This window comes from Teleopsis dalmanni, chromosome 1, assembly GCF_002237135.1.
Source record: "Teleopsis dalmanni isolate 2A chromosome 1, ASM223713v2, whole genome shotgun sequence".
NCBI lineage: Eukaryota > Metazoa > Arthropoda > Insecta > Diptera > Diopsidae > Teleopsis > Teleopsis dalmanni.
In genome coordinates, this window is record NC_051846.1 from 79,754,888 (window position 1) to 79,778,024 (window position 23,137).

The window sequence follows — 23,137 nt, forward strand, 5'->3', positions numbered from 1 at the left end:
GTTGTTGTTTTGTTTTGAAATATGTAATTTCAATTGTGATGATTTGAATTGATCACCAAGATAATGCTCTTTATCATTGCACATTTTTTTATGAATTTACGCAAAGGATTGTATTTATATAAATAATCCCCAAAGTTTTCACGATTTTGATCTTCACTTTAAAACGAAGTTATGTAGTAATCTTCTTTATTTTGTTTAAACCTTACTTTTTCTAATTTCATAATAATTTGTTAATACTTTTTTATCCAAAAGTTGATTTAAATTCAAATTCAATTTTTTGTATAATAAATATATTATTGCTTAATATTCGCATGGCATATTCACAGCGTTCTTGATTTATAACCACATGATGTGTAATCTTGTCCTTTGTGATTTTTGTAGTAAATATTAGATGAGTTTCAACGACTGCAAATTAAAATAGGTACAGTTATCAAGCTCCCTAAAAAAGGCAACTTAACAAAGAGAAATAACTGGCGTAGGATCGCACTGTTCAACATGATCAAGAAAATCATAGCATATGGTATATAAATTAACGGGTTTGGACGGTATGTTTTTAGTTTGAAAAGTTGTGAACACAATGCCTCATTCAAATGCGGGTTTGTAGCGAACCTCTGACGTATTTTATGAAATACAAAAAAGATTGTGTGCATTATTTGGAAAAGAGACTTGGAATCAATAACGTAATCATAAATTAAAAAAAGAAATTAAGCAATAGTGTAAACCTGACTCTTAGTAATAATTTTGACTCTTAATAATAATTCTGACTCTGTTACTCTGTCACTCTGTTTCAAACTTTGAAATTATCCCTTAAAACGGTAGGACAGCGGTAGTCTACATACAAGTTTGTGTAGGAATCCACAAGTTTTATTTCAAAGTGTTTTCCGCACAATTTTACCCCAGTTAACAGATTCAATTAACATCAGAATCGAATTGTTAAACCTAAATATCCACTGAGATTTCAACTGAGATAACTAAGATTATATAGTTATCAAAATGTCTTCGATCATAAGTAAATGAGTTAATAGAAGTTAAAAAAAAAATAAATTTCATTTTTGTGTCTAGGTCCTTTTTATTTAGGACCTATTTAGAACCTTTATTACAATGAATAAAATAATTTGTTATGATAATAATTTATTTTTTATTTCATCCAAAAGTTTGAAACTTTTAGACTTAAATGACATAATATTAGGAGACATTTTCGAAGTGATTGGTTAAAGAATTATTATAACAATGACCATAAAAACAATGCTTGATTAATTCTAAAACAGAAATCAAAAACTAAATTATATATTATATAAAAGTAAAGTAATTATGTTTTTATGATCATGTGTTGAAACATATTCCAAGCGCCACAGTTGGTATCCTATAAATTAATATACCTAATTATTAACAAATCTGAAATACCACTGAAATACAGCAGTAAATAAATTCTAATCGATTTTTCCACAGTGTAAGAATTAAAAAACTTATTTTTGATACAATGAAAACCTCAAATAAATTTTGTTTATTTTCTTCAATATTTCTCACATTGTCAAAATCAATTATTTGCGTAGAAAATCTAATATTAAAGAGCTATTTGTCAGAATAATTATTGGACAATATAATTGGGGTAATTTTCTTTTAGTAAACAAGTCAAACAATCATCAATCAATATCTGGAACATCATCTACATTGGTTCTACTTAAAGTATTATAAGCTGCCTGATTAAATGAAAGTCAACTTAAATATTTCACTGAATTGTCCCAATTGCGGTGACTAATGATTTTCATTAAAACCACAAAACTTTATTGTGCTTTTAGCCCCAAAACTAACAAAACTGATGTTTGTCTGTAAATACCAACATGTACAGTCGTAATCGCACTAAATCTACCTGATGTGCATTATGTTGAAAACAATCCTTAACATTTATTTATGATTAAGTGAAAGGAAACGGAAATGGTATCATTAAGGATTTGCGGTAGGAACATTCATGTCGCATTGTTTGTGTACTCACCAGAAAAACAGCAAATAACGGTAATGGCGCCAATTCTTCACCTGTAATTGCTGCTATCGTACCCAAGGAGAAAGTGGTCACAATGGCAAAGGCTAAAGCAGCCGCAGGAGAACTGAGCACAGCTGGAAATTGGAGAGCAGTAAGGATGCTTGCAGATATAAGCGCTGCCAATGCCAACAAAATAGTTTGCAACCATTGCTAAAATTGTCAGCATACAGAAAATGTAAAAAGATAAAAAAGAGAAAAAAATAAGAAAAAAAGATTAATCGTTTAAGTTTATAAGGCAAGATAAAAGTCACAATAGTGAAATGCCTTTACGCAAAAGTCAACAAAAGTATCGATTCCAGAACACAAAATAGGTGTGCTCGGCAGTATGTTGGCCAGTACTTACTTGCTGATAGATGATGCCAATTATAATGGATACAACACATGCCACTAGTGATATCAGTAAACCCGATCTAAAAAGGGATTTGCGAAGGCGTTGACGATATCGCGTGTACAAGTCATCCAAGTGTATGTTTTCAGCTAAAAAGATAAGAAATAAATTACCAAATGAGCAACTGTATAACTACTTGAAGAATTAATTAGTAGCATTTAGAAATTAAGAAAAAGCTATAATAAAAAAAATAATTGATTAAGTTTTTATGTGAAAGTTTCTCTTCATTTCTCAACTTCACATTCTGTTCATTATGACTTTTAATAGAAAATTTCTTGTCTAAGTTTACTTAGCGTAAGGCCCAGCCATAAAAATGTGAGTCACAAAATATAAAAAACGAAGGAAAACACAATGAAAAAATGTGTCAGAAGGTGGAGAAGGACGAGGAGGTGGAAAAAAGCATAGTTGTTTGCGCTACAAGTTACAAGATTCTTATTTGAGTATCAACAATCAACAGGTTACACATTTAAGGATGGCAAATGCAACATAAAGGACCTCTGAAGTGGTTACTTGATAAGTTCCTTCACAGTGGGAACAAAAAGTAAAAGTTTCAAGTGGGCTTTTGTGTGTCTTTTTTCTTTCCATTCTGTCGTTGCGGGTTTAAGTTACATTTAATTTTGAAAAATTACAAAACTATTTTTATTTTTAAAGTAATAAATTTAAGTAAAACTTTAAAAAGAATTGCAAGACAAATAAATTTATATTGAATTGATTAATCAGATTTAGTCTATCTTTGAATATGAAATTATTTAATATTTTCTATTTTTCACTTCTATTTGAATAGAATAATTTTAGGGTACAATAACTACTATTGTATAACATTTCTGCAAAATTGCAAAAATAAATTTTTCTGACATATTTTACTTAAATTTTATATGGTCTTAGTACCAAATTATTATTAAATTATTAAGTAATGACAATATGTTTCATTTCCTTAAATTTATCATGAATCGAACACTAATGTTCTATTAGCACTTCTGACCGCTTTTAAATAATAGCAACTCGGGAGAGTGCCTTGGTTCATCAGGTCAATAGATTTACATAGACTCCTCGATATATCCTTACTTTATCTATATACTTATGCCCTGAAACATAGCTTTTGTCTTCGCTAATAATAGCCACCTCTACTTCTGGCAGCTATACGGATATTCACACAGTAATATTTTAAAATTTATTTACCATATTTTCAATGGACACAAATATCAAGTTCATACATATAATAGAGTCAAGGTATTCTACTTGAAATGCAACTTAATGATTAAACAGCACAACAAAAAACCAACTCTGGTATTCTACTCTGCACTTATGGTCTGACCTTTTGCAACGAATTTACTAAAATTCGATTTGAATCGAAACCTGTTAGGTCTTCTGATAGCGCGTTATTTTCTCTCGTTTGACTCTTCTGATGACTTCCAGTATACATTTTTAAGCAGTTCGTACGTTCAACCATTTTTAAACATAAATTAATATTTGCTTTTAGTTGTATATTGTTTTTTTGGTTAACATACACAAATTAATAATTATAAAAATTTTAAAATATAGTCACTGTTTGTAGTAACTGACGACTCTTATTATAGTTCAGAAAAAGAACAGCTCAATTTTATTTTTAAAGTCCTAGCTCATTTCGTCTTTCGAATGAATGTCAGCCGTTGTGGACCTCCTAATGTCAGAAGGGTAGAGTAATTTTCGACCCAGTGTCTCGTCTGCTTCTAGACTATCTATCTCTTCGGACAGACCCTTCTTTTTCAGTTAGTATATACGTCAATATTTTTGGAGCAAGTTCCCAAAAACGACAACATTTAATGATATAAGAGTTAAAAATAATAAAGGATAATAATAATAATACTAATCACACATAGTTTTATTGGATTCTTATAAATGAAGCCTTCTCTAAAGTATGTACTATCACAAATTTCTGAAGTAGAGATGTTCCGTTCTATAATGAATATATGAATGCAACTATTATTCAAAAATAATTGTCATAACGAAAATCACACAATCTTTGGGACATAAATTATTTTACTGACTTTATACCATATTATTTACATTTCATATGTTTTGAACAAAATCTGTTAACTACTAAAAATTAAACATTTTTTAATTTTATTATATTTATACATAAATATAAAAATATCTATATATTTATATTGATATAGTTCTTTAAATATCCTCTTGATTGTGCAAGTCTGTGTGCTTCGGATTATTAAATCCATTAAAGGAGTTCACATGTTGCCAAATCTGCAATATAGCAATATTGAACTTATTAAGTTTAATAGGTTGCTCAATCATTGAGGATATTGTAGTATAGGTGTATATACTTATCACCAAGGATATCGAATATTTATATATTTATTTGATATTTATATATCAATTGATATATATTGATATTTATATATGAAGATTAGGATTAAATTTGACAAATTTTGTTTCCCAATCAACTCTTGACTTAAACAATAAAATAATGTTTATTCATATTGATGATTTGAGAACAGAGATATGTTGCAGACTAGATACTGATAACCAAATATAGAATGTTTTATAAAATCATCAGCAGTTATTATTATGCCCATCATCCGCTTTCAATCAACTACTGTAAATAGAACGGAAAATATTTATAGTTTCCTACCCAAGTTTTCTCAGAAGTTAAACTTAATTAGATATTAGCTAGATTTTAGAACTTTATTTTATTTTTGCAAACATTAGAACTTCACTGTAAAATATTTAAAACTGCATTACCAAAACTTTCGCCACAAGAATTATTTAACTTAAAAAGTTTTTTATCTCAAATAGATAATTTCAAATGAATCTACTCAGTTCTACTGAAATAGTTTTTTTTTGTACAAGTTTTATTAAAATTTTAATTTTAATTGAAACTTATAAAAATAAAACGAATACATTTAACTTTTTTTAATAGTTTAATATAAAAAAAAAGTTTTCAGGGGTACTTTATTATATATTTCTCATGAATAACCCTAATTGTTCAGAAACACATTAATTAAAACTGATTTTTTGAAGTTGTGTTATTATAATTTCACTCTTATTATATTATATTAAATTATAATATAAGTACTTATAAGAAAAAAAAATTATCCTTTTGTAATGATTTTTAAATGGTTTGATGTATTGACAGATTAAATAAAACACATTAGAAGTGAAATAAAAAATTTTTTTAATAACATCAAATCTTATAAATCACAAATACCCAATAAACTTAATGGTTTTGTAAACATATTTTTTTTAAATTTAACATGTGTAAAATTTGAAAACAGGGGAACGCATGTTTTCGCCCGCAAAGGATCTGTTTTAATTGCCTGTCAAACACAAGCTCTCGACTTTGAATTTTCGCACAACCCTTGTAAACATGAAAAATACATAAACCAGTGAAGGCGCCGCCTAGACAAATCCTGTGAAATTTAAAGGTGAAATTTTTATTTGTCTGATACTCGCTTTTTATTACATTTTTCTTTGCAATCATCATGGCACCTTCTTTAAAGTATTTGCGGCATTTGCGAAGGTTAACACTTCCATACCGAAACCTATTAAAGGATAAAGAGGGTTTAAATGTCATGCCACAAATGCTGAACTCTTAGTATTTTATTTGAAGCTTTGAAGCTTGCGGAATTTTTATTTGATTTTTCAAAGTAAACATTCAACTTATTTGTTTTTTTTCACTGTTTTTTTTGCGATTTCCCCGTAAAAACGTTAAGTATCTGTAAAATTGTGTTCTCGTTTTATATTGCATAAAACAAATGTTGAGTTCTTATAGAATACATGTTTGCTTATAATCAAAAATGTATAAAATGTTTACCATTTAAGTTCGATTTGTGAAACATATTTGCGCCTTCAAAAGGAAAAAATTCCAAATATTTTAGTCCAACATTTATTCAAATAATACAATAAAAAATATTTAACCAGTGTATATGTGTTTACATACATATTTACCTTATTTCCATTTCAATACCCACATGTTTAATAAAATAAATATGCTGTGATTTTAAGTTAAACATCCTGTGCCAAATTGAACACGAAATATTCGAACTTTATTTCAAAAACAGAAAAAAATCATATACATTGTGACCGAAAAGTTTTCGGGAAATTTTAAATAAAACGCAAAATTCTTAACCTTCATCAATATTTATTTTATCTCCTTCAAAATATGCTCCATTAGAAGCGATACACAAATGCCAACGTTTCTTCCAATCATCAAAACATTTTTTATAGGCGCTTTCCGGTATGGCTTTGAGTTCCCTCTGCGAATTCTGTTTTACGTCTTCTATGGATTCAAAACGCGTTCCTCTGAGTGGTAATTTGAGGTTGGGAAACAGGAAAAAGTCACACGGTGCAAGATCAGGTGAATACGGTGGCTGTTCGATGGTATTTATTGAATGTTTGGCCTTAAAATCGTTGATAATGTTGAACAAATTGAGGTGAATCGGAACAAGCCGGGCGTTGACACGTCGCATACACAAATTGTCCACCAAAATCAAACGAGCCATCTCACGACCGATGCCTAGCTCTCGTGCTATCTCTCTAACACTCACATGAGGATTTTTGAACACGATTTCCTTTGCCTTTTCAATGTTTTCGTCGGTGGTAGAGGTCGAAGGTCGTCCAGAACGCGGCATGTCTTCGACGGTCGTACGACAGTCCTGAAAGGCTTTGTACCACTCATAAACTTGAGTTTTCGATAAAACTGATTCCCCATAAGCCTTTTGTAGCATTCGCAACGATTCTGCACACGAAATTTCGTTCGAAAAACAAAATTTGATGCAAACTCTTTGTTCAATATTTTTTTCCATTGTTTTTTTCGCAACGCACTACTGAGGTGAACTGGTTTCAACAGCTGCCGTAAACGAACTGTCTGACAGATCGCGCTCATTTTTGGCATAGTAATTGGACAGTGCTGCCAAACTACATAACTTAAAATATCGAAAAATATACAGCGCGCGAATTTTAAATGAGAATTTCCGAAAACCTTTCGGTCACAATGTAAGGAAATATTTTTGTAGTGTTATTTTATTTTTGTTTTATTTATTGTTTCCTTACACAATTTTAAAAGTCCTTAAAAAAGGTCTGAATAGTGTTGGATAGCATATATAGTATTATACATAAATATTTTCTTTAAATAAATAAGTTTGTTTATGCTTATATTCAATATTATGAATGTATATGCAATATATTCGAAACACTAAAAATATAATTTATTTTTTGTAATAAAGTTATTATAAACAAAATTAAATAAATTAATTATAAATTAAATTATTGTTTTATATAGTAACGCCGTGTGCGAGTTTGAGTAAATTCAGATAAATTAAATTAAAATTTCCTAAGGACTTTTTGCACTGCACTTATGTCAATATTTATTTATTTATTTATTACACTTATTTATTGTTTATGGTTTAAATTTTCAAATTTATTTATTTATTAAACATCTTATAAAATTTTCGCAATGGTAACACCTAATTTACCAAATTTGTATTGAATTCACCTTACTCAATATTCTGGTAAATACCAACATTCGCTGCCATAACGACATAATTTACTATTTCTCTCAATTTAATTTCTATATCTTCTCAATTTACCATCAATTTAATCGAACTAGCATACGGCCTAAGTTCATCGCGGGGCGCTATTTATTTGTCAAAGATGGAACTAAAATTTTGATATCATATTAATATTAATAATATTAATATTAAATTAATATTATTAATATTAAATTAATATTATTTATATTAAAAATTTATTTAAATCTGTAAATTCATTCCCTGCCTTCAAGCTATATGAAGTTAAAGTAGCATTGTATCTTTTAATAATAGAACATGGTGGTATAAGCAAATTCCTTTGTGAAAAGTGTTTTAAAAGCAATAGAAAATTATACAAATATAGTAAAGTATTTAATAAAAATTACTCCTTCAAACACACTGATTTGTAAGTGGACTGGTTTCTGGGCGGATTCGTACAAAATTCAAGGATCAATCACTTCAAAGATTTTTAAAAACTATTTCAATACCAAAACTCGTAAAAAAAAACAGAATATGATTTTTGAAGATCGTAAATTAGTCAATTGTCTCAGAGAGGTACAATGAGTAATATTTTATGTCAAATTTTATGTTTCAAAAACTTGTGTGCACAATTACATATTACGAATTTAAATGCACAAAATACATATTTAAATATGATTTTATCAGTAACATTTGGAGCATTCTACTAACGATATCAAGGAATGTACATCGTTTATCTACTTTAGACAAAACTCATATCCAAAATGATTCCGAATCAAAACAGAAGATGAAAGAAATGTTAGAACCTCTTTTACTCAAATTCCATACATGTCCATATATCGATTAATAATTCGCTAGTATCAGTTTTTGAAATTTGGAAATAAAATTTATTAGAACTTATTTACAAACTATACTATTTGCAAACAGAATAGTATTGAAATTCAACAATTAAAAATAAAAATATAATTAATTAATTGAATTATTCTACAGCTGGTTCATGATTTCGTTCTAATACAACGCAGCAAGCAAATTTGTTAATATGCAAACATAAAAGTGAAGTACTGTTTGGGTCAGTTGGCTAATGAACACTGACTCTGAGCTTTAAATTTGGCAGAGCACGAGTTCAATCTCTGGTACTTGCAGTCTCTAAAAATTATTTACGAATAATTAAATACCAGAAGTATTTCCAAGACCACTGCTAATTGGTATTTGGCAATAACTGTATAAATAACTGTATGGTCAGCCAAAAATTCAATTAATTAAAATAATATGAAAAAGAATTTTTGTTGTTGTATTTCACGACTTTTCGAAAAACCTATTTACTAGAACTGTAATTTGGTAAAACAATCATTAAAACACAGATTAGTATAGCAACCGTTTTCCATCAATACGATGTACTTGATCACGCAATTCGAAAAGCGATCACTGACATCAGTGAATTAAAGTACGAATTTACTACTACCATCCTTTTTATTTGAACAGATTATGCGTCTTTGGACTTCTGTCTCTTTAAACACCTCCAAAACTTTTTCCTAAAAAAAACAATTCATAACAAACCGAAATATAGTAGTTGCAGTGAAGAGATATTTCATACACTCTTCGCAAAGTTACAACAGACATGGGATCTATTAATTAGAGAATCGCTAGAATATTTGTACTGAAAATGACAAAAATTATACTGAAAAATATAATTAATTTTTTTTTTATTCAATTTGCGAACATCCCACAATATGTCAAGTTCTTTAAATAAAAATAATTTAATTTATGCGTTTTGTTCTTGCTCCACTATGTTATAATATTTTAACATAATGGCCAAGCATGAATAAAAAATAAATATTTAATAAACAATAATGTCAAAGCCTTTGATAAATCATTTAACTCAATGATTACACCATAAGGATGGCTCAACATTTAAAATTAATTTGATTAATTAATTTTGAAACTATTATTAAAGTTTATACTCAAAAGAATATAATTTTATGTATGAATTATATATAGAAACATAAAGAACTAACAAATAGAATTGGAAAGAAGAATTTATCAATATTAAAAAAATTTAATATATTAAACATAAAATACACAATGTTATTGTGAATAATATAATATAACATATTCATATACACAATGCATACAAATTCATATATAGCAAGATAACATTTTTTCATCTCTAAATAACATTTTGGTTTATCTTGGTTTTTAAATTAATTTAAAATTTATTAAAATAATTCAGTATTGTTACGTATTTATCGAATTTTTAAATTAAGCTCTCACACTTTTTTAAATTTTAAAATGTTAGGATGCCACCATAAAATGTCTTACCTTTTTATCAAACGCAAATTCGGTTCCGATTCACAAAATAAAGCATTTTTCCAGAAAGCAAACCAAGGATAAAGTCACAAATAATCTTTTTAAGTGAAATTGATTTAAACTCAATGATTTTAAGCAGGATGACATAAAATTTAATTTAATTGAGTGAATATTTTGTGGGTAATAAGGACTTTACCAAAAGAAATTCAATTAACTCAACAGTGATTGTGCTTTAATGATTACACAAATACTTCAAAATATTTAAACATACACAAATTGACAAAAATGGATAGATTTTCTTGGATAAAAACAAGAAAATTGATACAGTCAGTTAAATAACTTAGACTTTTAATTTAATTTTAATTTAAATTATTTAATAAATTTAATAAAAGTCGTTTCATTATATTAAACCTTCATAAGCTCTTTAAAAATAAAAGTCAAGTATTATTGCTGTGTCATCATTTCAAGTTCTCGAAGGGTTTAATTAACACTCATTTATTATAAATGCAAATGAATGACCTTTAATTAGATTTTTAACCATTTATTAGAACAACATTGACATTTAAGACCATCGCAGAGTGCCTAAGACAAATTACGCCCGACAAGAGCGTAGCCATTACCTTGAAGTTAACAAAAAATCAAATATGAAAAAAACATCCATGGACGGCAGCACTAAAAGGCAAAGAAGGCAAAGTAAAGGCTATGCCGATAAATATTTCACTGCCTTTCAATGCCCAACTGACAGGCTTATTTTATATTACTTCTCAATTATTTATGATATGAACACGTGTTAAAAATACACCCAAGACAGAAGCATAGAAAAGTATCGATTGATATTGAAACAAAATATTAGATAAAAATTTAAAAGAGCTTTGAAACTAAATCCATTTATTTAAGGAAATCGATACCAATGCTATTTAGTCAATATTTTGTATTTCATACCTGTTTTGAAGTATCTAAAAATAAATTTTAAATAACCGTGAAATATGCGTAAAACAACAACTACAAGGATACTTTGAATATTTTGTGTTAGTGTTCTATTTATAAGCACCACGTTAAAAATGTCGTGAATATACTCATTGAGACAATTTGTTGTAATTTTCAAGATACTAATACATATACTAGCCCACACATAGACGCATAGTGGCCATAGACGCATAGTGACTGTCATTTATGCATAGTGACTGGAACAAATAAACGACAAGTTGAAAGGAGAAAATATTTTAAATTATTACACCCAAAAATCAATAGATATTTTTATAGTAAACAAAAACAAATAGCAAAAACATTAACATTAAAGCGTTGAAATAACAATTTTAAACACGGTATTGTCCGATAATTACATTTGTCGCTTTTCCCGATTTACAAGTCAACAAGCGTGCATTGAGTAATCCTTTCCAAGGACATTTTGCATATCAATATTTTTATGGGTTTGGTTTTATTCCCATGAGAACATTTGCATTTTTGCATATTTTATTTAACAGGAAAATGGAACAAGTAAATGCAAATGTGAAGATTTTGTACGAAGGAAGACTTCTCATGTATTTTTTTAGTACAAGAACTTTTAAATCTCAACTATTTTAAATTTAGTATAAATATAAAATATTCAGCTGTAAGACAGATGCAGTTGTTATTTATAAGAATAAATATTTAAAATATACATTTGTTATTTACAAATCATTTTAAGTCATAATACTGGAAACAATTATTATAATTCAAAAATTATCAGCAAAACATCAATAAATTAAAATTTTGTTGTTGTCTTTTTATTTCTATTCGAACCCTTCTAACTTTTTAATAGTTTCTTTTTATCATAAAACGCGTTACTTTCGACAAAAAGAGTTAACATTAATTAGTATAATTTATCGATCATAACAGAAGTGAAACTACTTTCACGGACAGTAGTTTTTTGTTGTAGAAAAAAAAAATTATCAGCTAAACTTCAATAAATTTACTACAATTTTTGTTGTTGTGTTTTCATGACAATTCGAACCCTTCAAACTTTTAAATAGTTTTTTTTCGATTTAAAACGCGCCACTTTTGACAAAAAAAAATAACATTAATTATTATAATTTTTCGATTATAATAAATTTAAAGTTAAATGGCATATTTACAAAGATATTAAACTACTTTCACTGACAGCAGTTTTAGGAACAAAATAATTACACAGTACTCACTAATTACAACAAAAAAATAAAAACCAATTATCAATTTTCACGAAATAGTTTTCTTTCCATATGGGGAGAGATGCTATAAGTTGTGAATATGTACACTTACAGGAAATGAATATATACTTATACTCCGATATATGTAGATATATGTATGTAATAATAGTTAATGTATAGGTATAGTAGTATAGTATAATATTTTAGCTTTATTTTGCTTCATTTTAAATTTGTTTTATTACATAGAAATTTATAACAAATAAATTACTTATATAAATATTACAAATATGTCTTTTTAACCGTCTGGCAAATAATAATATAATATATAATATAATATTTCTAATGTAATATGAAAATAATCTATAATCCCCAAAGTTTTATTTAATATGTCAGTAAATGATGTCAATGATTGTCCATTGATTTTTCAAAAATTTGATTCTGAAACACCACCAATAACACGAATAATGCTGGTTTTAGATTACGTAAAAGTCTTTGTGATTGAAATAAACCAGTGATTTGGGGCTCAATAGATCTCTGGGTCACAGTGAAAATTTCTCAAACATATTAATATGATTTAACTTGACCGCAAAGTAAAAGGTCTAATAAAATAATATCATAAATAGACGAGTACTGAACTTTATTGTCAACAAAATTGGAGAATACAAATTGTTTGAGAATTTGTGTTACAAAATATATAATTTTTTGTATCGTCTACGATTTCGTACTACAAAAAATCAGTAATCAAATTTATGTAGTGTTGTTTTTTAACAGAAACTGCAATGTCATGATTTATAATCTTATTATACACTATGATGATTTACTCTGATTTATGAAGAAATATCCAACATTAATTTAAGGATCCTGCACAATATATTAACTTACACCTATTACTAATTGGAACTACTTAACTTTTGACAATTATTTCTGAACTCAAAATATAACTAAATATTTTATGCAATTCACATAAAACTCTCTCATTACTGTTTATTTAAAACAATATGACCACTGAAACTTAGTCACTAAGAATAAAAGTGCAACAGCTCGACATCCGGTAGCCCAAATTTGTAGAAAAATCAGTGGAATACTCTTAAACTTAAGTTTACTCTTAAGTGTTTTCAACACCTACGTGGTGCTTCCAAAAAGCATTTAAGCATTCCGTTTTTTGTTAAACATGATGTAAAGTAACATTTAATTTTCTTAAAGAATCTAAAGAATATAATATTTAAATAAATTGCCTTTTATTTAATGTTTAAAGATGCGTTGTGTGATATTTTACAAAAGATGTTACTCATACGCACCGGTAAAGTTTAATAATAAATTACCTTACAAATTTGAAAAAACTCAAATTGGACTATTTTATTAAATAAGTATCTTTGATTAATGATCATATGGATATAATATCTGATTTTATTTCGTTAATTAAAAAAATATAGCATAATTAGTTAAAATTAATCATTATTAATGTTATTAATATAACTAACGCTCAAAAAACCATGTTCTTATTTTTCTATATTATTATAGAATTTGAATAATATTACGAACTATATAATATATAATGTCTTTATATAAATTTTTAAAGCTTCGGTGTAAGTTATGTTTGATACAAAATAAAAAAAGCACAGCACGGTAATAAATTTAATAAATCTAAAAAATTTAAGGAATATTTTAAATATTATCAAAGTAATGGATAATAATAATTGTAGGCGAATCCATTTTCGTTATTCTGTTGCAACAGTTTTACTGCTATTGCCCTTATATGTTGTTCTTACTTAACTCTCTATAAAGTTTGGTATTCTCCAATATAGTTCCAAGAATTCTGCTTTTTATTTCAGCTCACACAGAAACTCGAAAACTAATGAAACTCGAAATGGCCATATGTAGGTATTTTCATTTACATTTTATTTCAAATATTAGAAAAATTATGAAAATAGTCTGAGAAGGATAAAAAACATAAAGGCTGAAATAATTTTTATTCCTTCTTAAAATTTTTTGCACTACTTTTAAGATAATAAATTAAACAAGCACAGCATAGCACATGACTTGCCAAAGTATGAATTTTTATTCGTTCGACATTTATCTTCTAATTATTGTCCCAATAATATATATTTTCAATTATTGACAATAACGCGTCTCTAATTTATTTACAACACAGCTGTTGCTCTTATTATTAATTCTCATATGTATAAATTCTAATTAAGATATAAAAATTAAAAGCACACCAGCTCGAAATTGCACAAAACCATGCTCTGAGAAGAGTTTTCAAAATTCCATGGTACATTAGGACGAATCCGATCAAAAGATTGATCCGATCAAAAAATACATAAAAGAAACAGCCCTGAAATTATTTGCGAAATCTGACAGACTTACCAACACCGCCTTATCAAATCTCAGAATGGTCTGATGAAGTCTGATGATATGATAAAGAATAATCTAGTCAAGACGCAAAGAGTTGTTTTGAAGAAACCTCGCAGTTAATAGAGAGTAAAAGTGCTCAGGTGCACTGACTCAACTAGCCTCAACATAATAAAAGCACACTCTACCTTAAGGGCAAAGGGCAAAGATTCGTAAAATTTTGATATCATAATCTATTATCTCAAGAGTAGTCCAACCATATAATAGATTTAATAGATAATATAATAGATAACAAACTTTTTTTTTTGTTTTAATAATATTTAAATATATTTTATCATTTAATATTAAGAGATTTTGAACAGTAATGAACTATAACAACAAAAATTATTTTAATACTTTATTTAATTGAATTTTTGGCTGACCATACAGCTGTTTCAAGTATTTACAAATATGGCCAACTAGAAATTTAATTAAATAAAATAATAAAATAATTTTTGTTATAGTTCAAGCTAGATTTACTGCTAAGTGAAGTATTCATATTTCCTTCGATACCTGATCTTAACCTAAGACAATATAAATATAAATATATAAATATACAATACAATATAAATATATATTTAAATTATTAAATACAAAATGTAGTGGAAATATCTTTAGTAATTCGTAATCGACATCAAAATATGAATATTTTCCTTGTTAGTAGTATTTTATTGCTACATAAAAACACTAAAACTAACACTTATTAATTTACAGGTATATATATGATAAAAGTATTATTATATAGATAAAAATTTAAGTAAATGCGTTAATATCCGTTACATATCAATAAAGGGGTCTCTATACTAAAGGCATACCAAAATCATATAGACTGGAGAAGAAAATAAATTTTGATAAGTGAAAGAAAATATTATTTTTGTTCGCTGTGTTAGTTTATAATTATATATAGAAAAAGAAAAAAAGTTGCTCAAAAACGTTTATGTTGCTTTTTTTTTAATTGATAAAGTTTTTATAAATTTCTTAGAGATGTTACTATGTGATACGGAGTTCAACGGAAGCCCATTAAATTTAATGTAGTGGTTTTAAAATTAATCTATTAATTTTGACTTATTTAATATTTGCTACAAAGCTTATAAAAATATTGATTATTGGTTCCATTGTAGTTGATAATACATTAAGACCGAAAAGTTTTCGGAAATTCTCATTTAAAATTCGCGCGCTGTATATTTTTCGATATTTTAAGTTTATGTAGTTTGGCAGCACTGTCCTTAATTACTATGCCAAAAATGAGCGCGATCTGTCAGACAGTTCGTTTACGGCAGCTGTTGAAACCAGTTCACCTCAGTAGGGCGTTGCGAAAAAAACAATGGAAAAAAATATTGAACAAAGAGTTTGCATCAAATTTTGTGTTTCGAACGAAATTTCGTGTGCAGAATCGTTGCGAATGCTACAAAAGGCTTATGGGGAATCAGTTTTATCGAAAACTCAAGTTTATGAGTGGTACAAAGCCTTCCAGGACGGTCGTACGACCGTCGAAGACATTTCGCAACGCACTACTGAGGTGAACTGGTTTCAACAGCTGCCGTAAACGAACTGTCTGACAGATCGAGCTCATTTTTGGCATAGTAATTAAGGACAGTGCTGCCAAACTACATAAACTTAAAATATCGAAAAATATACAGCGCGCGAATTTTAAATGAGAATTTCCGAAAACTTTTCAGTCTTAATGTATAAAAATGATCACTAATCTTAATAATTGTTTCTTATTATACTGATAATGTGTTTTATAATATAATGAATCTACAGGTGTTATTACTTTACATTAACCAAGATTCTAATATTGCATTTACATGCACATACCTGTTTCATTTGGGAATAATATTATCTTATGTGCCTTCTATAAATTTTGAAATATTACATTATATACACTTCTCGAGGATGAAGAATGCATATGCAACCCTTTGTCTATAATTAATGTAAATTTTAGCGGCAAATAAAAGAATACACGTGAATTTGAATGTGTAATGAAGGTTTATGCTTACTAATAATAAATCATTAACCTGTTTACTTTAAATATAAGCCAATTCCCCAATCAATTACATGTCATATTAGATAAAAAAAATATGTAACTATATTAGTTTTATTTTAAAATATTCATCAACCTTCCTAACATTATAAACTACTGTAAGTGAATAAACGTTTTAAATGATTAATAATTTTTAAATATTTTTATTTTGAAATGTATTTTATCACAGTAAATAAATTTTAAGTTGCCTAAATTGAAACCTGCTCTATGTCTTAGATGGAAAAACAAAATTTTATTCTAAAATTTATAATAAAAATTAAACATACAACTATGTTTGCAATGCAACTTTGCAATAATCTCCTCCTGAATATTGTAGCAGTAGACGAAAGTGTTTTAACTAAAATGCAAATTTGATCTCTATAAATTGTATATGACATGATTATATCATAAAGCTACAAAATGTTATAATAATTATATTTCTAAATATTTCAGTACGCTTTGCATTTTATTGAAAATTACTGAAATGTGTACATAAAAGATTTTTATAATTGCAGATATCAAAATATGCTAAATGCAATACTAAATGCTCTATAAACCATATACATATACAAATTTTAAATAAAAATGAATAAATAAACAAAAAATAAATTGAATAAAATTTAAATCCTTTTTACATATATATATATATATATATATATATAATATTATATAAATAATTATTATATGTATGTATGTATAATATTTATATATTAATATTTAATAATTTAATAATTAAATATATAATATTTATATATATATAATATTAACATAAATTTATTTGTAGTTTAAGCGATTATGTTAAGGCTAGTTGAGTCAGTTCACTTGAGCACTTTTACTCTCTATTAACTGCGGAGTTTCATTATAACCCCTCTCTACGCCTTGACTAGATTATTGTTTATCACTATATCAGACTAAGCAATAATTGACCTTAGATCTGTATACCTTCCCGAGGAGCCTGTAACTATTTTGAAATTCGATAACGCGGTGTTAGTACGTAAGCCTATCAGTTCTCGTAAATAATTTCAGGGCTCTATCCTTTATGCATTTTTTGGTGGGACCAATCTTGAGGTCCCTGAGGATGTCATTCGTCCTAATGTACCATCGCTTTAAACCTGAATGAAAATTTTTTTTTACCGCCTATTACGGACGATTTTTGTCTAATCAGAAAAATTATAAATTATAAGATTACCTTTTTTCATTATTCTGTTTTTAATGTTTTCAATATTATGAATATCAAAGTTTTTTAAAAATAAATCTTCAAATAAATAAATTCCAATATACAGAATATCTCAACTTATTTAATAAATTTTAAATAACTTTCAAATTTCAATTTTTATTGCAACTTAAAAGATTTTGTTTTAAAAAAAGAAATACTTAAATTCTGTACCAATCATTGTTTTATATATTTTATTTAAAAAATTGGAGTAAACAAAATGAATTTAATTTGAAATGAAAAGTTAATAACTTGTCTATCAAAAACTGGATGGCAGTTTTAATTATAATCAATCAACTGCCAAGTAATTTAAATGTAAATCAGCCACCTCAAACATTTAGATATACAAGATTTTGAATATTTTGCAAGACCACTTTTTTTCTTTTTTTTTTAATTTAAATATTTATTATTTCCAACAGAATTTATTCCTGATCCTTACCAAGGCGACGTAACAGGAAAGTTTTTCCGTGGCCATTGAACTGCAACATTTACTTTTTAATTTTTCTATTTTCTTTCATTTGCATCGTTTATCAATATTTTTCTTTCAAATTGTCGTGGCGGGTTTTGTAGGCCCTAGAGCCAATTTTTTCAATTTAATTCCCTCTTGTGGGCCTACTTATTTATGTGCTTCAGAATAAAAGATAAGAAATTAGTTTTTCATGAACGTAAGAAAACACAAATTTATTTTAGATTAAGTGTAAATTTTTAAATATTTTTTAAATACAATAAGGAAATAAATATATTTAATAAGGAAATTAAATATCAAAAAAAAATTATTTATTTATAACAATTTTTTCATATTTCTTTCATATATTCGTTTACTTTCATGAAATCAACATACCATAACAGGTTATGTTACTTAAACAATTATTAAAATAATATTAGTTGCAGTAGTATTTTTATTTCATGATATGAAAAATAGTTTAATAATAGAGACAGAATCATTTCTTGGTTAATTCCTGTAATAACCTGGAGCTGAAGTTACCATTAACGGCTTAATGATAATTTATTTGCTAATTGTAGACATTAAAATTATCATTAGTGACCTTCTAATTCATTTAACCATAATTTATTACTCATTAAGATTTTTAATACTGTTAATTTCTTTTATCTATTTTTTTAGTATACAATCATATAAGTATGATTACTGTACAGTTGTTTATAATTAGTACCGTCTGCCGGCGATCTCTAGGAGATCCACTCCGTTGTATTACCGTATATAGAAAAAACTCAGGGTCTAAAACTACCTAGAACTATTGGCGAAGCTTAGAATGGTGTTTAGTGGGAGATCTTGTAATTGATTAAGATCCTCAAGAAAGCTGTCCACTTCGCTGTGGCAGGTATGATTGAAAGGGAGATTCAATCTTCTAGCATGGTTCCCTAGTCTGCAGTGACCTGTAAGTAAATCTAACATAAAACTAGTATCTCTACGGGTCATCTCAATGAGAATATTAGATTTCCTTTCAGTGAAAATTGGTCACGTTGTATATAGATGCGTGCAAATCGTTAAGTCTTTCCATCTCTTATTAAAAATATCAGCACAGAAAGAACTTAGTAGCAATTTGCATGATGTTAACGATATATCCAGATTACTTAAGTGTTCCGAGTGAGGTCCTGAAGCACCATTTCTGGCTAGCTCGTCTGCTCTGCAATTGCTTTAATGTGTTGCAATCAAAAACAGTCGAAGATAGATGTAAATTGGACTGAACTCAAGTATGCTTAAGGATTATTTATTGCTCTAGTCTAATTCGGGTATTAGACTAGCATACAAATCACGAAAAGAAATACTAAATCAATAAAGTTTTCTTAAGGCAAAATACTAAGAATACTGGGAATTAGATAAGAGCGCGCCAGTTAGTTGACAATGGAAGAACTAAAATGTCATGAATCGGTGACATTTTAATAAGTCAGTTTTCGTAAGAATAAAACCATCTGTCAATTTATTTTTTGTTTGCAGGCCATTTGAAATAATAGTGTCTATAAATTTTTTAACAATGAATGAAAACTGAACATTGTGTGATTATTAAATTCTTTTTTGAAAAAAGTTTGACGGAAATGAAAATCCATCTGAAACGTCAAATTTGTTTGTCATTGTAAAAAACAATGATTTGAAAAAATAGCTTTATTACAAATCTTGAACGCAAGATTAAACATGGCTCTTCGAAACAAGTTTACGATACGAAATCGGTCAAAAAATAGCTATATACAGCAAAAGGAATTTCGTTAGTAGACTTCTTGGTAAACAATCAAATTAAATAATTGCAAATATTTTTGTAAAAAATCCTTATTAACAGAGACACACATCGTTTCTATAATGACAATGCATCTGATCACGAAAGTGATCCTCAAAGAAACATTGCTAAAATCATTGAATTGATATACGAATTGTTTTAATCACCAGCCAAATTAAGGAAATAGTTGCCATATAAGGTATTTTGCACATAGTCCAGAAAACCACTAATAGGATGGGAACCATAAATTGATCATTAAAATAATCTAAACACTAAAATAATGATTAGTTTTACAATATAGTGTTTAGTTTTACTAGGTTATGAGCTTTAAAAAAAATTATTTGTAAAATATTAGAGAAATTTCCAAGCGTACATTTTCAAAAAAAGATGCATTTATTTTCACTTATTTCAAGGGGAATCTGTTTCATGATATTTTTTTCAGTATTTTTTAGCGACATAGGTTAAAAAGCCATGTATAGCTAGTTTAAAATTTCCAATATTGCAATATGGATCGTTTAACAACCGCTAAACACGTTTAAATTGTGAAAAATTAATATAGAAATGGGAATTAGTTAGTTAGTTGTGGTGAAGAGAGGACGAATCCTCCTCAAATAGCTAAGGATGAAAGCCGTTTTGAATCCACAAAAACCTCGTAATAGTGGGTAGTAGATAGAGGGTCAAACTAGAACCAACCAGAGGCATTAACAAAGATTAAGAGGCATTTTTCGCTTAGTCAACAAACAAAATGATCACATCTCAGATAGTGAATAACCACAAACAACTGTCAAAGGACTATTGCATCTACAAAAAGTATGGTGTGTTACTGTGATATTTAGTTTGAAGCTGAAGTAGTGAAATAATTTAACAGTGTGACACAAATTCTCAATTCTGTCGATAAAGCCACATGATTTATTATCCATTTTTTCTGTGTAGAAGTGAAGATATCAGTGTGATTGTTCCATTGTTCCAACAAGACAGTGCCATAACTATATAGTACATCCATTTTGACTTTGTTGCTCGTCATATTTCCTATACGTGTAATTTTAAGTTTTGACGTTGCTCCTCAAGATTATACATTTTGTCACTGCATTTGTAAACTTGTATTTCATACCTTTTTACCAAACAATCTATTGAAATAACAAATTTATCAAAATCTCAAGCGCTAGCATGTTTTATTCACATCTACTTTGGAATTAGAAAATGGATAATCTTATATTAAATAAAATTTGATATAAAAATACTCACGTAACAAATTATTTAAATAATTTATTTTAATTCTTCAAATTTTGTCAGAGTGTTTTATCCTTATTGTTTTGAGAAAAATGGTTTCCTTAATTTACAGTAATTTAAAGTTATTTTTATCTCTCTTCTTAAACCTTTTGGCTTATAAATAATTCTTGTTTTTTATATTTTTTTTTTCTATATTGCAAAGTTTAACAAATATAAAAGTAAATGTTTATAACTAAGTATAACTAAGACCAAATACCTTAGCTTACAACGGACTTGTCTACTTTTTGCTTATCCTTTTCTGACTGTCTCCTGCTATCGTACGCAATTTGCTCCTTCTTAATATTAAAAATGTGGAAAATTTTGAAATCAACCTAATGAAGCCTGACCATGACCCTCTAGACGTATTAAAAATATATAATTCAAGCATTTATTATTCTCCCAAAAGAATTGTATTAAAGCAAAAATTCTTTGAAGTGAATAAAAAATCCCAAAAGATTTTAAAATTGCAACAAATATTTTAAAAATATAAATTTAGAAGAGAACCCATTTAGGAAAGGAATCATTATTAAGCAATTCTGTATTTTTTGGATTTGCGAATAAAACAAAAATTCAACTGTGGACCGAAATCACAACAAATTCTATTGAACTTTGTGTGCCCAAATTTGTACTTGTTTCCTTTATCGATACTAAGTTACTACATTAAGAGTCATGTATCTTCGGTACTTAGTTTAAGTGTGTGGAGACGAACCTTAAATCACATACACGTACATTAGTTGATGAAAAACTAAAGAGATACTTTCAAAGAAAAATATTTACAAATTAAATGAAATTCAATGAATTGTGATAAAGTGAAAATATTTACCTATTTGAGTTTATGCCAGTGTAATAAAATTAATTTTGCTTAAATTTAACTACGAGGGCTGTTCTGAAAGTAAGTATACTCAACAAATTCATGGTAATAGTAAAAAATTTTGTTGTAATTTAACAAAACAAAAACCATGACTAACTGACATACGCCATGAATGACAAGTCTTGTCATTCAACCACAAATTTTTATCTACCAAAAAATTTTTGTTGAAATAAGATGTAATTAAGATTTTCTAATGTATATACAATTTTACAATATTCAAATTTATGTAATATGAAATATATTATATGCATTCATTTAACTGTTCATTTATCTTTAAAGAGTCATAAGTTTTCTTGAAGTGTGAAAGAAGGAACAAACCTTTTTATTAAAATCAGTTTCAATCAAGTATAATTATCTGTTAAATATAATGCCAAGTTTCATGATTGCATATAGAAGTTCTGTGATTTATCGACGAAAAACTGGACGATTCTTTGCGCTGTTTACAATGAATCAACTGTCAGGTAGTTTGTTTAGAAAATTTGAAGGTGAAACATTTTCTTCTGTCTGAAAAACTCCATGAAATACATAATGATTAAGATACAAGCAAATTAGCAAATGAAGCATTATTATCCACCAACACTGTTACCTAATTTCAAATCAACTACAATAATGTTTTAAACCATTTGTATCAAGTTTTTTACAAAAAGGAATTCGATGCTTTGGTGCCTATCTGAGGAAATGAGTGAAAAATCTCATGTCACGGTAAAAAAAATGGCTAAAAAACCAAAAAGTACAAT

At 27.5% G+C, this 23,137-nt stretch overlaps 1 protein-coding gene across 2 annotated transcripts in view; it reads right to left on the reverse strand.

Moving 5' to 3' along the window:
- LOC119668078 (adenylate cyclase type 2) overlaps nucleotides 1-23,137 on the reverse strand; it is an 84,392-nt gene that overhangs the window by 36,873 nt on the left and 24,382 nt on the right. For both annotated transcript variants that reach the window (XM_038077462.1, XM_038077464.1), the window contains exons 2-3: nucleotides 2,385-2,518; nucleotides 1,994-2,191 (exon numbers count right to left, since the gene is read on the reverse strand). In XM_038077462.1, coding sequence (XP_037933390.1) covers nucleotides 1,994-2,191; nucleotides 2,385-2,518 — 332 coding nt within the window. The remainder of the gene's footprint in view (nucleotides 1-1,993; nucleotides 2,192-2,384; nucleotides 2,519-23,137) is intronic.